Below are 15,823 nucleotides of genomic sequence, written 5' to 3'. Positions count from 1 at the left end.
CGGACCATACCTTCGTCCGTAGTTAGCCCTTTGGAGTCGCTAGTCCCGGATGACTATAACCACACCTTGGTTATTCCAGAACCTCTATTATAACCGATAGGGCCCTCAAGTGTATATCTCACACTATATAACTGAAGAAGGAAACTCGGGAATTCGTAATTGAAAATGAACTCTGAACGGCCCTATTTATAGCCAAATTTCTCGGCCAGGATCGGAACTTCCGATTTCGGGATCGGAGCTTCCGATCCAGCACATTGCGTGCATGTCTGCCACGCCAGGATCGGAACTTCCGATCTACAGATCGGAGCTTCCGATCTGTTCTATGATCGACACTTGTCAAAACTTACGACTGAGTCATCGATCATTTCTGGAAGCTGGGGATCGAAACTTCCGTTCCAGGATCGGAGCTTCCGTTCCGATCGGAGCTTACTATCCGGGATCGGAGCTTACTATCCGGGATCGGAGCTTACTATCCGGCCCAAAATGAGAAAGCCCAAATTTTACTTCTGAAGTCCAATAACACTCCGAAATTGGTTAAATACCAACCCTTAAACATGTTTAACATATTATTATCTTAAAATGGTATCTAGGTTACTACAGTCAAAGTATTCAAGCCCTCCACGTTGACGGTAAATCTTGATTACCAATCTGGCTTTATACTTATCTATTGTTCTATCTGATTTCATTTTCCGTTTAAAAATCCATTTATAACCTAGTGGTTTGCTTTCCAGAGGAAGGTCCACTAGTTCCTTTGTATGATTTTTCAAAATAGATCCTATTTCTAAATTTATAGCCTCTTTCCATTGAGGTCTTTCAAATGAATTCACAACATGCATCCTTGAAGCTTTGAGGTTCACTTTCCATCATGGAAGTGACGAAATCCGGACCAAATGATTTTTTAGTCCTAACTCTCTTCCTACGTCTAGGTTCAACCTCGTTGTTAACCTCTTGTTTCATTGTCTCGTGTAATCTTTTGGATGAACTTGGTTCTTCCTTAAATTTTCAAGGGAACACATGTTCAAAGAGCGAGGCATTTCTCGATTCGATTATTGTATTCTTATGAATATTAGATATTTGAGATTCATATACAAGAAAACTATAAGCGCTATTATTGTGTGCATATCCAATGAAAATGCAATCAACAGTTTTAGGTCCAATCTTTACCTTTTTCGGAGTAGGTATGGCTACTTTGGCAAGACACCCCCACACTCGCAAATATTGGTAGGAATGTTTTCTTCCTTTCCATAATTCATAAGGACTTTTATCTTGATTCTTTCGGGGTATCTTATTTAAAAGATAATTAGCTGTCCGAACAACTTTCATCCACATGTTCTGTGGTAAACCAAAAATCAATAACAGTACATTCATCATTTCTTTCAAAGTGAGATTTTTTCTCTCTGCAACGCCATTTTGCTGAGGAGAATAAGGTGCAGTTCTTTTGTGTCTGATACCATGTTGAGCACACAACTCGGCAAATGGTGATTCATACTCACCTCCACGATCACTTCTTAGCATCTTAATTTTCTTGCTAAGTTGGTATATACAATTAAATTTGTCGACCTTCAAATATGACAAGTACGAAATAATTAAATATCAATAAAACAATTAGCTATTTTTAGGAGATTAAATTCCTAAAAAAATAAATAGTTAATTAATTGATATTTTAATATATTTTGTGATCAAATCAATATTTTAAAATCAAGATTGGATCTTGCATCAAATAGAAGAAAATACTAACATTTTTAGTATTTAAAATCAAATCTTAAACCAAATGGAAAAAAATACTAATATTTTTTAGTATTTAAAATCAAATCTTGTGATTAATGGAAGATAATCACCAAATGAATCATGAGGAGTCAATCAAATTACGACACCTCATCAAATCGAAATGGTAGGAATCTGCATCCTTCAGCTATAAATAGGGGACATATGACCAACAAAAGACACAACACAGAATACTGAAGCAAAGAAGTAGAAGAATTCAAGAGTTTTTCTCTCAAGTCATATTCAAGAAGTTCAAGGCGCAATTCAAGGTGTTCTTCTTCAAAATCATCATATTCGATAAGATCAAGGCATGATTCAAGGGATTAATTGCGTTCTTCTTCAAATATATTTAAATTCATTCAAATTCAAGAAAATCGCGTTTTTCATCAAATTCAAGAAGATAGTGTTCTTCATCAAATTCAAGAAAATTGTGTTCTTCATCAAATTCAAGAAGTTCGTGTTCTTCATCAAATAAATCAAATTCAAGAAGATCGTATTCTTCATCAAAATTCAATAAGTTCGTGTTTTTCATCAAATAAATCGAATTCAAGAAGATCGTGTTCTTCATCAAATTCAAGATAACAAATTTCAAGGCGCGATTCAAGGAGCTCATCACATTCTTCCCCAATTTTGAAGTTTAATTCGATATCAAGGTTCTAACCAATCGAGTTAACTTTATCAAGATATCAAATCAAATTTCAAGACATCAAATCGTCTTCCAAGAATATCAAATACTCAAGAAATTCAAATCCATCAATAAATTTTCATTGAAGAGGAAAATCAAGGGATTATTTCGAGATTGCATCCACTATTATTTATTTAATTTCTCAAATTCACTTTGTATCCATTTTATATTTCTTAATTTCAAGAAATAAAGAATTTTGCGCTACAGTTGATTTTCAACTTCACTTTTGTAGTGGGCAAACTTTTCAATAGCTTCATCATTACTTTTAAAAAGATACACATAGAAATATTTTGTGCTATCGTCAACAAAAGTAATGAATTATTTATTTTCACCACGTGTTTGTACTCATTTTAAATCACATATATCAGATTGAATAATATCAAAAGGTTCACAATTTTTTTCAATTGTTTGAAAATGTGATCTCGTTAGTTTTGCTTCAACACAAGTTACACATTTGTGTTGTTTATTGTTTTGGAATGTAGGAATTCTGTTTAAGTTAATTAATCTACGAATAGTATCATAATTAACAAGTTCTAGTCTACCATGTCATAAATTGGAAGACTCAAGCAAGTAAGCAGAAAACTTCATTTTATTAATAACGGGCTTAATAGCTAGTATGTTTAAGCTTGAACATGTCATTGCTTACATAACATTTACCAATAAACACTCCATGCTTTGACAAAACAACTTTATCTGACTCTAAGACAATGCTAAAACCATGCTTGTTTAAAATCGAACCGGACACCGGATTCTTTCGAACCTCCGGCACATACAACACATTGTTGAGAGTCAGCTCTTTCTCAGAAGTCATCTTCAAGATCACTTTTCCCTTTCCATTAATATATGAGGTAGCAGAATTCCCCATGAACACCATTCTCTGATTCATCCAGAGTTGCAAACATTTTTTTTTCATACAAACATGACGAGTGGCACCAGTGTCGATCCACCACTTGATCCAACCACATTCACTTCAGAAATGATAGCACAGAGGTTCATGTTTGAAATCTCATGGGATATGCTCTCCACCATGTTCACCTCTCGGTTTTTTCTTTGGCTTCTTGCACTCAGACGACTTGTGACCAGTACCATCATAGTTGTAACATTTCCCGGATAACTTCTTCTTCGAAATGCTTCATTTTGGTCCCATTTTCATCCTTTTGTTGGAAGGATTTAAGTTTTTATTTTTTGAGCTTTGGCCATGCTCCACAAAATTTGTTTTAGCAGCAACTGGAGAAAACAGTCGTCTTTTAAAACTCTTGTTGTTTTCCTCGATACGAAGTCGAACAATGAGCTCTTCAACATTTATCTCCTTGTGCTTATGTTTCAAGTAGTTTTTTGAAATGCTTCCATGCTGGCGGTAGCTTCTCAACTATGGCATCCACTTGGATGGATTTGCTCAACGTCATCCCCTCAGCGTGAATCTTGTGAAGAATCACTTGGATCTCTTGAACTTGGCTAATCATCTTAAAATCCAGAAAGCAGCCTACAAGAAAATTTTTGGCCCCCGCATCCTCGATTTTGTACTTTCTGTAAATAGATTCCCAAAGCTCATTGACCGTTTTCTTTTCGCAATACACATTGTAGAGCAAATCGGCCAATCCGTTCAGTACGTAATTTTGGCATAGGAAATCAAAATTATTTCATGCCTCCAAAGTACTGACGGATTCAACATCTCTCTCACCCTCCTTGAGCTTAGGAGCGTCTTTCGAGAGGAATCTATCCAGGTTCAACGTCGTCAAGTAGAAAAGCATTTTCTACTACCACATATTGAAGTCTACACCAATGAACTTTTCTAGATTTTCTCCATGACTTTTAGGCACAGGAACTGCAGCACCACGTGGGGCAAGAGGAGGAACGACACGAGGTGGAACATTGACATGAGGGGCAACAAAAGTGGTTTCACTTGAAGCAGAATCCATTTCTGAAACTATTCACGTAATGAATACAAAGGATTTGTTTTAAGATTGTTATCTAATATGTTAAACTTCACTTTATCACCAAAACTTAATGGAGACCAAATGAAAAGCTAACAATATGAAATGCAAGAGAATACTTGAATGAGATCTTGAATATCTTTTTGTATGTCTGGATTAAAAAATTGAACACACTATTTATAAGCTCCAAAAGACACAACAAGAGTCATGCAAGATTAATTAACTTAATTAATCTTGGAATTAACTCAAGAATGTGAATAGCCAAAGGTCTCAAATTAACTCAAGAATGTGGAGAGTCAAAGGACACTCTTACATTCATGAACCATAATTTTCATTCAAAATTTTAATTTAAAACAAATTTCCAACAATTGAACACTCCGTTCTCTTGCATCAACCAAGGTCCAAGGTTGATTAATTAATATGATAGATACATATCTTGTACACTCTTATGATCATTAACGTAAACCAGCGAAAACGAGTTAGTCTGACTGTCTTATACGAGATTTTGAAATAAAATAAATATGTGATTTTTTCTAAAAGTTACTTATAAGTGGAGAGCAAATTCATATTCAAAATCATCATAGAAGTCTTTCCAAAGGTTCGAGTTGAATTTGTTGTTTTTATTCCATAGACGTTGATGAGTTTGAATATTGTTAGTTCAATTATAACTAAAGTTTTTTTTCCCCCAATTTGAATAGCATTTAAGTACTATCAAATTACTATGATAAAAAAGAAATAAAGGAACACAAAAATTAATGTTGTTATATCGCCTCACGAGTCAAGTTAGATCTATTTTCTAAAACAATATACTTTAAAAATTTATGTCCATCATTCCACACAAATCATTTCTTTCTCCAAATTAAAGGAGATTCATTAATCATTCCCTTGAAATATATATATATATATATATATATATATATATATATATATATATATATATATTTTGAAACTGAAAAAATGTATACCTTGATTATAGCTAGTTGTGGGATTTTGATAGATTGAGATACAGACGTGATTCTTATCCTATGAAAATGTCTTACATGTTAATAATGATGTCTATTTCAACATATGAATTGATGGACACGTGGGCATATGATAAAGTCGCTGTTTCAATTTTTAATCAAACGACTCATATTTAAAATTATAAGGTAAGTAATATTTTTGATATAAAATTAATAATTTTTATGAATTAGGTAGAGTAGAAGATTTTTTTTCATAAAATTGATCCGTAAGATTAATTTATAAGAGTTTTTGTGAATATAATATATATTAATATCTCTAACCATATAATGCATGAATATAAAAAACATTAAATTTTTTTAAAATTAATTAAAATAAAATTTTGTGTAGATTATTTTTATATAATTTTTTTTTTTATAATACTAGCTTCCTAACTAATTTACGACAATAAACATTATTTGAATAAGGAATATTAAACCAAATAAGAGTGAATTTAGCATTCGGGAAAAAAATGTACACACACAATTACAAATAACTATATCACATGGCAAAACACCAATTGTTTGATTTTATGTCAATTTCACGTTAGAGTTGATATACCGTACCGAAAATCATATATCGTATAAAAAACTAAAGTATAAGAAAATGTTTTACCGATATTGTACCAAAACTCTCGGTATACCGAAATTTTTGGTACATATAAATAGCATACCAACCATACTGATATTCGTGTTTTGTTTGCATTTGTTAATGTTATTTTGTTAGTAGTTTGCATGCATTTATTTGTTTTAGTTCATGTTTTATCTTAGTTTTGTTTTTATGCATGCATTTGGCTACATAATTTACTCCCGGGTTTAATGTGTAGGAATTATCAAGTTTCATGAAGAAATCAAATTTTCTGCAAAAGTTCATGCGCTCGATCGAATATACTCGCAGGATCGAGCGTGGCTTCTGATGATTCAAGGCAGTAAGCAGCAGATTTTTCTTGCGCTCGATCCTGGAAACTCGTAGGATCGAGCGCGGCCGAGGAGATTGAAAACAGAAGATCGCATATTTTAGCGCGCTCGATCGGACGTACTCATGCGCTCGAGCACGCTAGTCTGTTCGGGAAGATTTGTTTTAATTTTGGAAACTTTGTTATTTTAGATTCTAGGCTTTATTAGACTTTTAATTCCGTTTTGGAGGATTGATTATCAGACTTTTACAATCGGATTGGAGGCTAGGTTTTGTTCTTACAATTCTCTTTTTCAAGTTTTCTTCTCTTCTTTTGAATTTTTCTTGAGTTTTTGGATGAATCGTTGTAGCTAAAATTTTATACTTGGTTGAGGGAGACGAAACCTTGATATAATGTATTCATGAGATTCGATTTTCAGTGTTTAATTCTTATTAAGTATCAATATTTGATCTATTTTATTTCATGTTTGTATGCGAGATTTTAGGATTGGCCATCTTAGGATTTTGTTTTGCAAACTATAGCTAAATTAGAATTCAAATCCGTAATTGTTTGAATTAACTAATTTGCGAAGCAACTACGTTTGATATTTTCTGCTGTTGAATTTATTACATCGTAGGATCAATTATTGACTAGGCTAAATACAACCGTTGGTGTTTGTGTTGTCTAGATTCGTCAGTTTTACTAGTTTGAATGCTACCGTAAATTTAAATCTAGATCGCTGGAATTCGGGTTAATTTATTGGTAAGGGTTAATTTATAATGCTGTTTTCTAATTAGCTAAAATTTAGGTGAAATAGGAATTTGATTTTCAATGACGAATATTTAATAGGATTAATTATTTTTAGGGAATCGATGATTGAATGAATGAATATCAAGGGTGTAGTCGACCGATATCAAGTCTCGTCTCTTATTGATTTCTCTAGTTGAATTTTCATTCTTGCATGATAGTGATACTTTTAATTTTAATTGCTTAAAATTTTTAGTAGTTAATCTCAAATCTCAAAACCCCCTTTTTGTTTATTTAGAACACATTAAATTTACCTTTTCTCGTGAGAACGATCCCTACTCGCACTACTACATTTTTCATTGTTTAATCTGAGTTGGGTTAATTTGGGCGCGACACGACTAAGCGTTACCAAATTTTGGCACCGTTGCCGGGGAACGTTGTTTAATTTATTATGTTCTATTTCTTTTTGTTTTTCTTTGAGTGCGTTTGCTTTTTGTAGATTTTTTTTAAAAAAAGTGCTTTTTTAAGTTAGCTTTTAAAAGTGCTTTTTTAAGTAAAAGTTGTGTTGATTTCATGTTTGGATAAATTGATAAAAAACACTTTTTTAATTAACAAAGGTGTTTGGATGCATATCATTAAAGTGCTTTTTATCTCATTAATTAATATATATATTATTTCTATTATATTTCTAAACCAATCACAATCCAGCTACTTCTGCTATAGTTATTGACAACATAAAATAGAAAAGATGTGGTCGAACGTTTATCACTAGATAACCAGAAAATGTTTTCTTCTTCTTGATGTTTTTGAACCACTCAAGATTTGCATACTGTTCGAATGTTTATCCCATTCTTCGTCTGTATACTATACAAGATTTTTGTATAGAAAATGTGGTTTAATCTATAAATCATTAAATTGATATCATAACAATAAAATATTGAAAATCTGATTAAAAAACATAAAAACAATGGTTAATGTTTACATTCCAGTGCATATAAATTATTTAAAGACTAACTTATATTTCAATGTCGACCGATTGGAAGTGAATTTCTTATGCCATCTCTCACTTCTTTCATTTCATTAATATTTTCCTGGGTTGGCTCCTGCCATCTTGTACCTCTATCAGGGACATAATCATTTTCATCATCTTGCTCGATCTCTTGTAAATCATCAATATTTTCGAGTTGCTCAAGAATATCTCCAGTCGCATCATATCGCCTTATGAAATTATGCAAAGCAAAACACGCCACTATAATTTTAAACTGAGTATCCATAGAAAATGTGGGCATGTTTTGCAATACCTTCCATCGTGCCTTGCACACTCCAAATGTTCTTTCAATAATTGTCCTTAAACTGGAATGATGATAATTAAATACTTCATTTCTTGATCTGAACTTTGGAGCCAATCGAAATTGAGGTAAATGATATCTAGTATCTTTATACGGTCCCATAAAACCTTTGAAAGTAGGATAACCAGCATCAACTAAATAATATTTACCTGCAAAAAATTGGATTCAGGGTCAAAATATTAATATAACAATAATTAACAAAAACCATTTGATATATATTAGTATCAAACCTTCAGGTGGGATTGGAAAATGTAATTTTTATCTTCGCAGGGCCTCTTTGAAGATTTTAGAATCATGAGCAGAACCTTCCCAACCAGCCCATATAAATGTAAAGCACATGTCAAAGTCACATACAGCCATAACATTTGTTGAAGTAAACCCTTTTCTTCCAATAAATTCTACTTGCTTGCTAGGCGGAACACGAATGCATATGTGTGTGCCATCAATAGCTCCTATACAATCTTTAAAATAAGGCCAGTATCTTTTATCATTCTTAATATATTCAGAAACATTTGTAAATTTAGGATCAACGGGTTTGATGATATCTCTCGACAACTTCCATATGGAATGTAAAACACTATGAAAGTGTCTTGAAACAGTTTCACCTGAATGTTGAAAACGCTCTTGAACATTCCTAACAGAAGCAGGTTGACCAATCATATACAAAAATAATCCCACTTTCTCATATATATCAACTCCTTTTGTTACCTTTAAGCTATATTTTTGGAGTAGATCATCACACAGTTTATAAAACACATGTTTTCTCATTCTAAACATTTCAAAACATCGTGTCTCATTGCCATTCAGTATCTCCGCCACCCATTGAGAACCTGATAGCCACGATGTCCTACATTCTTCTTTCATAATATATTTCAGAACATAATTCGTAACACCACACACTGATAATAAAGCTATTCTTTTATTAGAGACAAGTGTATCTCTAATGGAATCAACGAAAAGTTCAGAATCACTTGATTCATCAGAGTCATCTGATACACCTGAACTTGAATTCTCAGACATCCTGTGAAAATGTATGAATAAAGATAAAATATAGAACACAAAACAAATTAAAATAAATGTTTAACATTCTTGCATGAAAAATTAAAACACACTGTGGAATAAAGTTATCTCATCAACAAGAAAAACAAGTGCAAAATTCAAGTAGTTTTCCTAAAACCATAAATCATATCAATAACGCTTCAAATCATCTTTAGTGAAAGTTGATGCCCAACCAAGCTGCAGTTCTGATTCCTTCAATCCGATAAATGTCTGTCTATTTTGCTTTTTCCCCAAAACTCTAGTAACTACGAAGAATTGCTCACTACCAACCACAATACCAGGCAAATTACGAAGAAACTCCAGACAATTTTCAATGCTATATGGATCATCTTTTGGTGTTTCATATATAGACTTTTGAGTCTCAAATTCTTGGAGCACACGATCAAGTTGATTAGCTAACCTAGTGCCAATAGGACCCCTTTTTTCCCCACTCTCGTTTCTCTTTCTCTTCCTTTGCTGTTTAGAGTTGTCAACTCCCATTCTAGAGTTTTCCATAATTTCCTGGTTTTCAACATTAACATAAGCATCACTTTGAAACTCTCCGTCTAACTCAAAATCCCAATCATTTGTATCATCATTCAAATTATTATGAGCTGGTTCATCCTCTGATGGTGCTATTGCAGCATATCCAGATACAATAGAACCTTTAAATATCTTTTCCAATAAATCTAAATTCTTGGGTCCCCTCAACCGAAACTTTTCATACTCGGGATTCTCCTGTAAAGTGCGATGTAACACAAAATAAATCATAATAATTTGATATGTAATTTTAAATGCATTATATAAATTACGTACCTTGAGTTTCTCCTCCCACCAACTATTATCAGCTTGAACGGTCATCTTGTTATGATCCCAACCAAGGCATGTCTCATTATTTCCGATAAGTTGTGCCCACAATGCAAAATATTTTCTCATAGCATCCCATTTATTTTTGAATTGTTTCTGATTCAAAGAAATTCCTGTTCTCTCAAGAAATTTTGAAACTAAATTCGCATACCCCGTTTTGTTTAAATGCTTGGTAGGCTTATTGCCTGATTCAATTTCTTCCTCACAAATTTTTAAAAATATTTCGGTATTCTGATCACTCCAATCTGCCTTAGTACAATCTGTCTTAGTATTTCCATCAGCAACTAATTCAGGGTCAACAACCTCAATCGTATATCTAGGTAATTGGCTTGGATCCGATAATCTTCTTTTAGGAGCTAACTTCGAATTCATTCTATATTCAAACATTTTGAATCATCATCAATGGAAAATAAAAACATAAAATCAACATAACCTGTGCACATGTTCAACCTATACACATCATCACTCCAATATGCCTTATCATTCCCATCATTAATTCATTACTCATTCAATATATATATATATATATATATATATATATATATATTTCACACACGTAACACAATATATATAGATAACACATTAATATAGTACTACACGATAGATTCCTTTCAAAAAAAAGTACTCCACGATAGATATATAAATATATATATATATATATATCTATATAACACAAACGAAAAAATAATATATATATATATATATATATATATATACACATCACCAAAATATTGTACGTAACACCAAAATACTGTAGGTATATATATATATATATAGATATATATAACACAAAAAATATATATATAACAAACGTTCACTTATCAATAAAATCATTCAACGGATTATTGCTAAAAAAATTGTACCAACAGTTTGATTACCTTGAAAAGAATGGAGGAGAAACAAGGGAGCAAAAAGTTGAGAGACGTTGATGGCTTGATGTTTTAGATTAATGAAAAGCTAAATAAAGCTCTAAATTTGGGCTTCTCAAAAAACTCTATTTTTAGCTTAAAAAAGTGCTTTTTTAAGCACTAAAAGCCCACCCAAACACTTTGGTAATTATAAAAGCACTTTTTTTTTAAAAAAAGTACTTTTTTAAGCTTGACTTTTGAAACCAAACGGGCCCTTCTTTGTTTAATCTCACTTTCTTCTCTTTCCTTTGTTTCTAGTTCTCTCTTGTTCATGCTTTCGTTTGTTGAAGAAGACTTTCTCTACGACCCGGAGATTGAAAGAACTTTGCACAGGCGAAGGAGAGAACTTCGTAGACAACAACAAGAAGTAGCTGCTCAAGCTGCTTTTCCAGAAGAAGAGATGGCTGCTAATGCGAACCTGAGTCTTAGACAATTGGGCACCCCTGACCCCAATCAACAACCTTTATGCATTACTTTTCCTACTTTAGAAAATAATGCTACTTTTGAGCTTAAGTCTGGATTAATTCACTTATTACCCTCCTTTCATGGTCTTGCAGGTGAGGACCCGAATAAACACTTGATGGAATTCCATGTGGTTTGCACGAGTATGAAGCCCCATGGAGTGACAGAGGAGCAGATTCAGCTGAGAGTTTTTCCTTTCTCTTTGAAGAGTGCTGCTATGGATTGGCTATATTATTTGTCCTCTGGTTCTATCACAACGTGGACGGAGATGAAAAGAATCTTTATGGAGAAATACTTCCCAGCATCTAGAGCCGCGAGCATCCGGAAGAAAATCTATGGAATCAGGCAATACTCCGGAGAATCACTGCATGAATGCTGGGAGCGGTTCAAGAAGCTTTGTGCTAGCTGTCCGCAGCACCAGATAAGTGAAAATCAATTAATACAATTTTGCTATGAAGGTTTGTTACCTCATGACAGGAGTATGCTAGACGCGACCAGTGGAGGAGTTTTTTTTGGACAAAACTCCAGTACAAGCAAGGAATCTGATAGAGAATATGACTGTCAATTCTCAACAATTTGGCACCATCAGGAATGAGCATGTACCAAAGAAAAACAACGAGGTAAATGTCTCTTCCCTTGAGCAACAATTAATTGAATTGACGTATCTTGTGCGTCTGATGGGTTTAGGGAATGGACAACCTGCAAAGGCATGTGGAATTTGTGCTGTAGTGGGACATGCTACTGATATGTGTCCCACACTTCAAGAAGAATCGGTAGAACATGTCAATGCTACTGGAGGATTTCCTGGACCACCACAAAGGAAATATGATCCTTATTCCAACACATACAATCCTGGTTGGAAGGATCATCCAAATCTGAGATATGGGAATCCTCAAGCAAATCAATCGGGCCCTCAAGCACCACCGCACAATCAATCTTATAGGCCACCGTATCCTCAACAGCAGCAGCGTCCTCAGATTTCCAATCCGGGTGAGTTTCTTGAAAATATTGTTAAGGAGCTTGCTACTAATACTGTAACTTTCCAACAGGAAACCAGAGCAAGTATTCAAAACTTGAATACCCAGATGGGACAGCTCGCCACCGCCATCAATAAGTTAAAAGCACATCATTCTAATGCTCTACCATCTCAAACAATTCCAAATCCAAGAGAGAACACAAGTGCTATTACTCTACGAAATGGAAAGGAATTGAAAATTAAAGAGAAAGAAGTGGAGGCTTCACCCAAGGAGAAACCACAAGAAGAACCGAAGGCGACTAATGGAGAAGCATCCAAGGAAGAAGCGCCAAGAGGTAAGTTTTCTCCACTTTCTGAATATAAGTCTGTTGCCCCTTTTCCCTTAGCACTTAAGGAGTCTAGAAAAGATGAAGGGATAAAGGATCTTTATGAGACTTTTCGTAGATGTGAGGTAAATATTCCGTTGTTAGACGCTATTAAGCAGGTACCTCGATACGCGAAGTTCTTGAAAGAATTCTGCACAGCAAAGAGGAAGCAGACACTGAAGGGTTGTCAAAAATGGAACTTGGTGAGAACGTATCTGCTGTGATCCAACAAAAATTGCCTACAAAATGGAAGGATCCAGATATGTTTTCTATCCCATGCACTATAGGGAATGTTAGACTTGAGAAGGCCATGTTAGATCTAGGAGCATCAATCAACGTTATGTCATATTCTATCTATGCATCCTTGAAACTTGGTCAATTGAACAAAACTATAATTGTTATTCAATTAGCTGATAGGTCTAATGCATACCCTAGGGGAATAGTGGAAGACGTTTTATTGCTAGTAAATGACTTGGTATTTCCTGCAGATTTTTATGTGCTAGACATGGAAAACGGTGATCATAATAGTATTATTTTGTTAGGCAGACCATTCTTGAAAACTTCCATGACTAAAATTGATGTTCACAGTGGCACACTCACTATGAAACTTGATGGCGAGGTTGTGAAATTTAATATTTATGATGCTATGAAATTTCCTGACAGTGATGATTGTGTGTTCTCTGTTGATATTGTGGATTACTTGGCACAAGATTATTGTGAGCATGCAGAAAAAGATGATCTAGAGGTGGCGCTCATTGCACCCATTCAGCAGGATGATGGAATTGGATTCAGCGAAGTGAAGGATATTGAGGGAATTTTGAATAGTTCGCTTGAGCTACCTCTGTCAGGTAATGTCTCTTACATATCTTTACTAATCTCTAATACTCAACGCCTTCCATCTGTTTTGCAGGCACTAGTGATCGAGCTAAAGAAGCTTCCAAACCACCTGAAGTATGTTTTCTTTGGAGAAGGCGAAACATTACCAGTCATCATTTCCAACAGTTTGGAAGCCGATCAAGAGGAACAGTTAGTCAAAGTATTGCAAGAGCACAAGACTGCTATTGGATGGACCATAGCAGACATCAAGGGAATTAGCCCTTCTACATGCATGCACAAAATTTTGATAGAGGAAGGAGCGAGTCCCTCGCGTCAGCCACAAAGGAAGTTTAATCCACCCATGATGGAGGTGGTCAAAGCTGAAATTCTAAAACTACTTGAAGTTGGGGTCATCTACCCAATTTCTGACAGTTAGTGGGTCAGTCCGATCCAAGTGGTACCCAAAAAAACCGGAATTACTGTGGTGAAAAATAAGGATGAAGAGATGGTTCCCACCCGTGTTCAAAATGGGTGGAGGGTTTGTATTGATTATAGGAAGCTGAATGCCGGAACCCGAAAGGACCACTTTCCTTTACCCTTTATTGATCAAATGATTGAACGTTTAGCATGTCACCCTTATTATTGTTTTCTTGATGGATATTCTGGTTATTTTCAGATTGCTATTGCGCCAGAGGATCAGGAAAAGACGACATTCACTTGCCCGTTTGGCACCTTTGCATATCGACGAATGCCTTTTGGACTTTGCAATGCACCGACCACTTTTCAACGGTGTATGGTTAATATCTTTTCAGATTTCATTGAGCATATCTTAGAAGTTTTTATGGATGATTTTACTGTCTATGGTGATTAATTCGAAAACTGTCTGTCTAACCTTGCACTTGTCCTTAAGAGGTATGTCGAAACCAACTTGGTCTTACATTCTGAAAAATGTCACTTTATGGTTGGGCAAGGTGTTGTATTGGGGCATGTCGTTTCATCTAAGGGAATAGAGGTAGATAAGGCTAAAATTGATATTATTCAGTCTCTCCCTTATCCCACATGTGTGCGGGAAGTGCGTTCTTTTCTTGGCCATGCAGGTTTCTACAGGAGGCACATTCAGGACTTCGCCAAGATCGCATCCCCCATGTGCAAATTGTTGCAAAAAGATGTCCCGTTTGAGTTTGATGAACCATGCAAAACATCTTTTGACAAACTCAAAGAATCATTGACATCTGCACCAATAATCCAACCACCGGATTGGAGCAAGTCATTCGAGATCATGTGTGATGCCAGTTACTATGCAGTTGGCGCTGTTTTAGGCCAAAAAGTTGGGAAAGCATCTCATGCTATATACTACGCTTCGCGTATCCTGAACGATGCCCAACGGAACTACTCCACCACTGAAAAAGAGCTTTTAGCTGTATTTTTTGCATTAGAAAAATTTCTCTCTTATTTAATTGGTGCTAAAGTTATTGTTTATTCTGATCATGCAGCTCTTCGCTTTCTGATGGTGAAGAAGGAGGCAAAACCAAGGCTGATAAGATGGATATTACTTTTGAGCGAATTTGATGTGGAAATCAAGGACAAAAGAGGAACCGAGAATAGAGTTGCTGACCACTTGAGTCACCTAGTTCATGTTGATGAGGAGCTGAATTTGCGAAAAGAATTTTCTGATGAGCAATTATTTTCAACAAGCGCCGAATTACCCTGGTACGCAAATATTGTTAATTATTTAGTGACTAAAGGGTTTCCTTCTGAATTTTCTAAGGCGCAAAGGGACAAAGTACGGAGCGATGCAAAGTATTATGTATGGGATGATCCATACTTGTGGAAACACTGCGCTGATCAAGTTATACGTCGATGTGTACCCGCGAGCGAGGTAATCCCTATCCTCACGTTTTGTCATTCTTATGCATGTGGTGGCCACTTTGGAGCGAAAATGACAGCAAGAAAAGTGTTAGATTGCGGATTTTTCTGACCATCCTTATTTCGAGACGCTTACATGTTCTGTAAGTCGT

At 34.8% G+C, this 15,823-nt stretch overlaps 2 protein-coding genes across 2 annotated transcripts; both read right to left on the bottom strand.

Moving 5' to 3' along the window:
* Positions 1–8,046: 8,046 nt before the first annotated feature.
* Positions 8,047–9,393, bottom strand: LOC140874338 (uncharacterized). The gene is made up of 2 exons (XM_073277624.1): positions 8,679–9,393; positions 8,047–8,522 (listed from the first exon to the last, which is right to left on the bottom strand). The coding sequence occupies exons 1-2, from the start codon at positions 9,391–9,393 to the stop codon at positions 8,047–8,049; spliced, it is 1,191 nt and encodes a 396-aa protein (XP_073133725.1).
* Positions 9,394–9,561: 168 nt separating this feature from the next.
* On the bottom strand, positions 9,562–10,650 carry LOC140874337 (L10-interacting MYB domain-containing protein-like). Its single transcript, XM_073277622.1, has 2 exons — positions 10,228–10,650; positions 9,562–10,149 (listed from the first exon to the last, which is right to left on the bottom strand). The coding sequence occupies exons 1-2, from the start codon at positions 10,648–10,650 to the stop codon at positions 9,562–9,564; spliced, it is 1,011 nt and encodes a 336-aa protein (XP_073133723.1).
* Positions 10,651–15,823: the final 5,173 nt, after the last annotated feature.

Source organism: Henckelia pumila, chromosome 1, assembly GCF_033568475.1.
Source record: "Henckelia pumila isolate YLH828 chromosome 1, ASM3356847v2, whole genome shotgun sequence".
NCBI lineage: Eukaryota > Viridiplantae > Streptophyta > Magnoliopsida > Lamiales > Gesneriaceae > Henckelia > Henckelia pumila.
The sequence above is the reverse complement of the archived record's forward strand: the minus strand, read 5'-3'. Positions and strand labels throughout refer to the sequence as shown.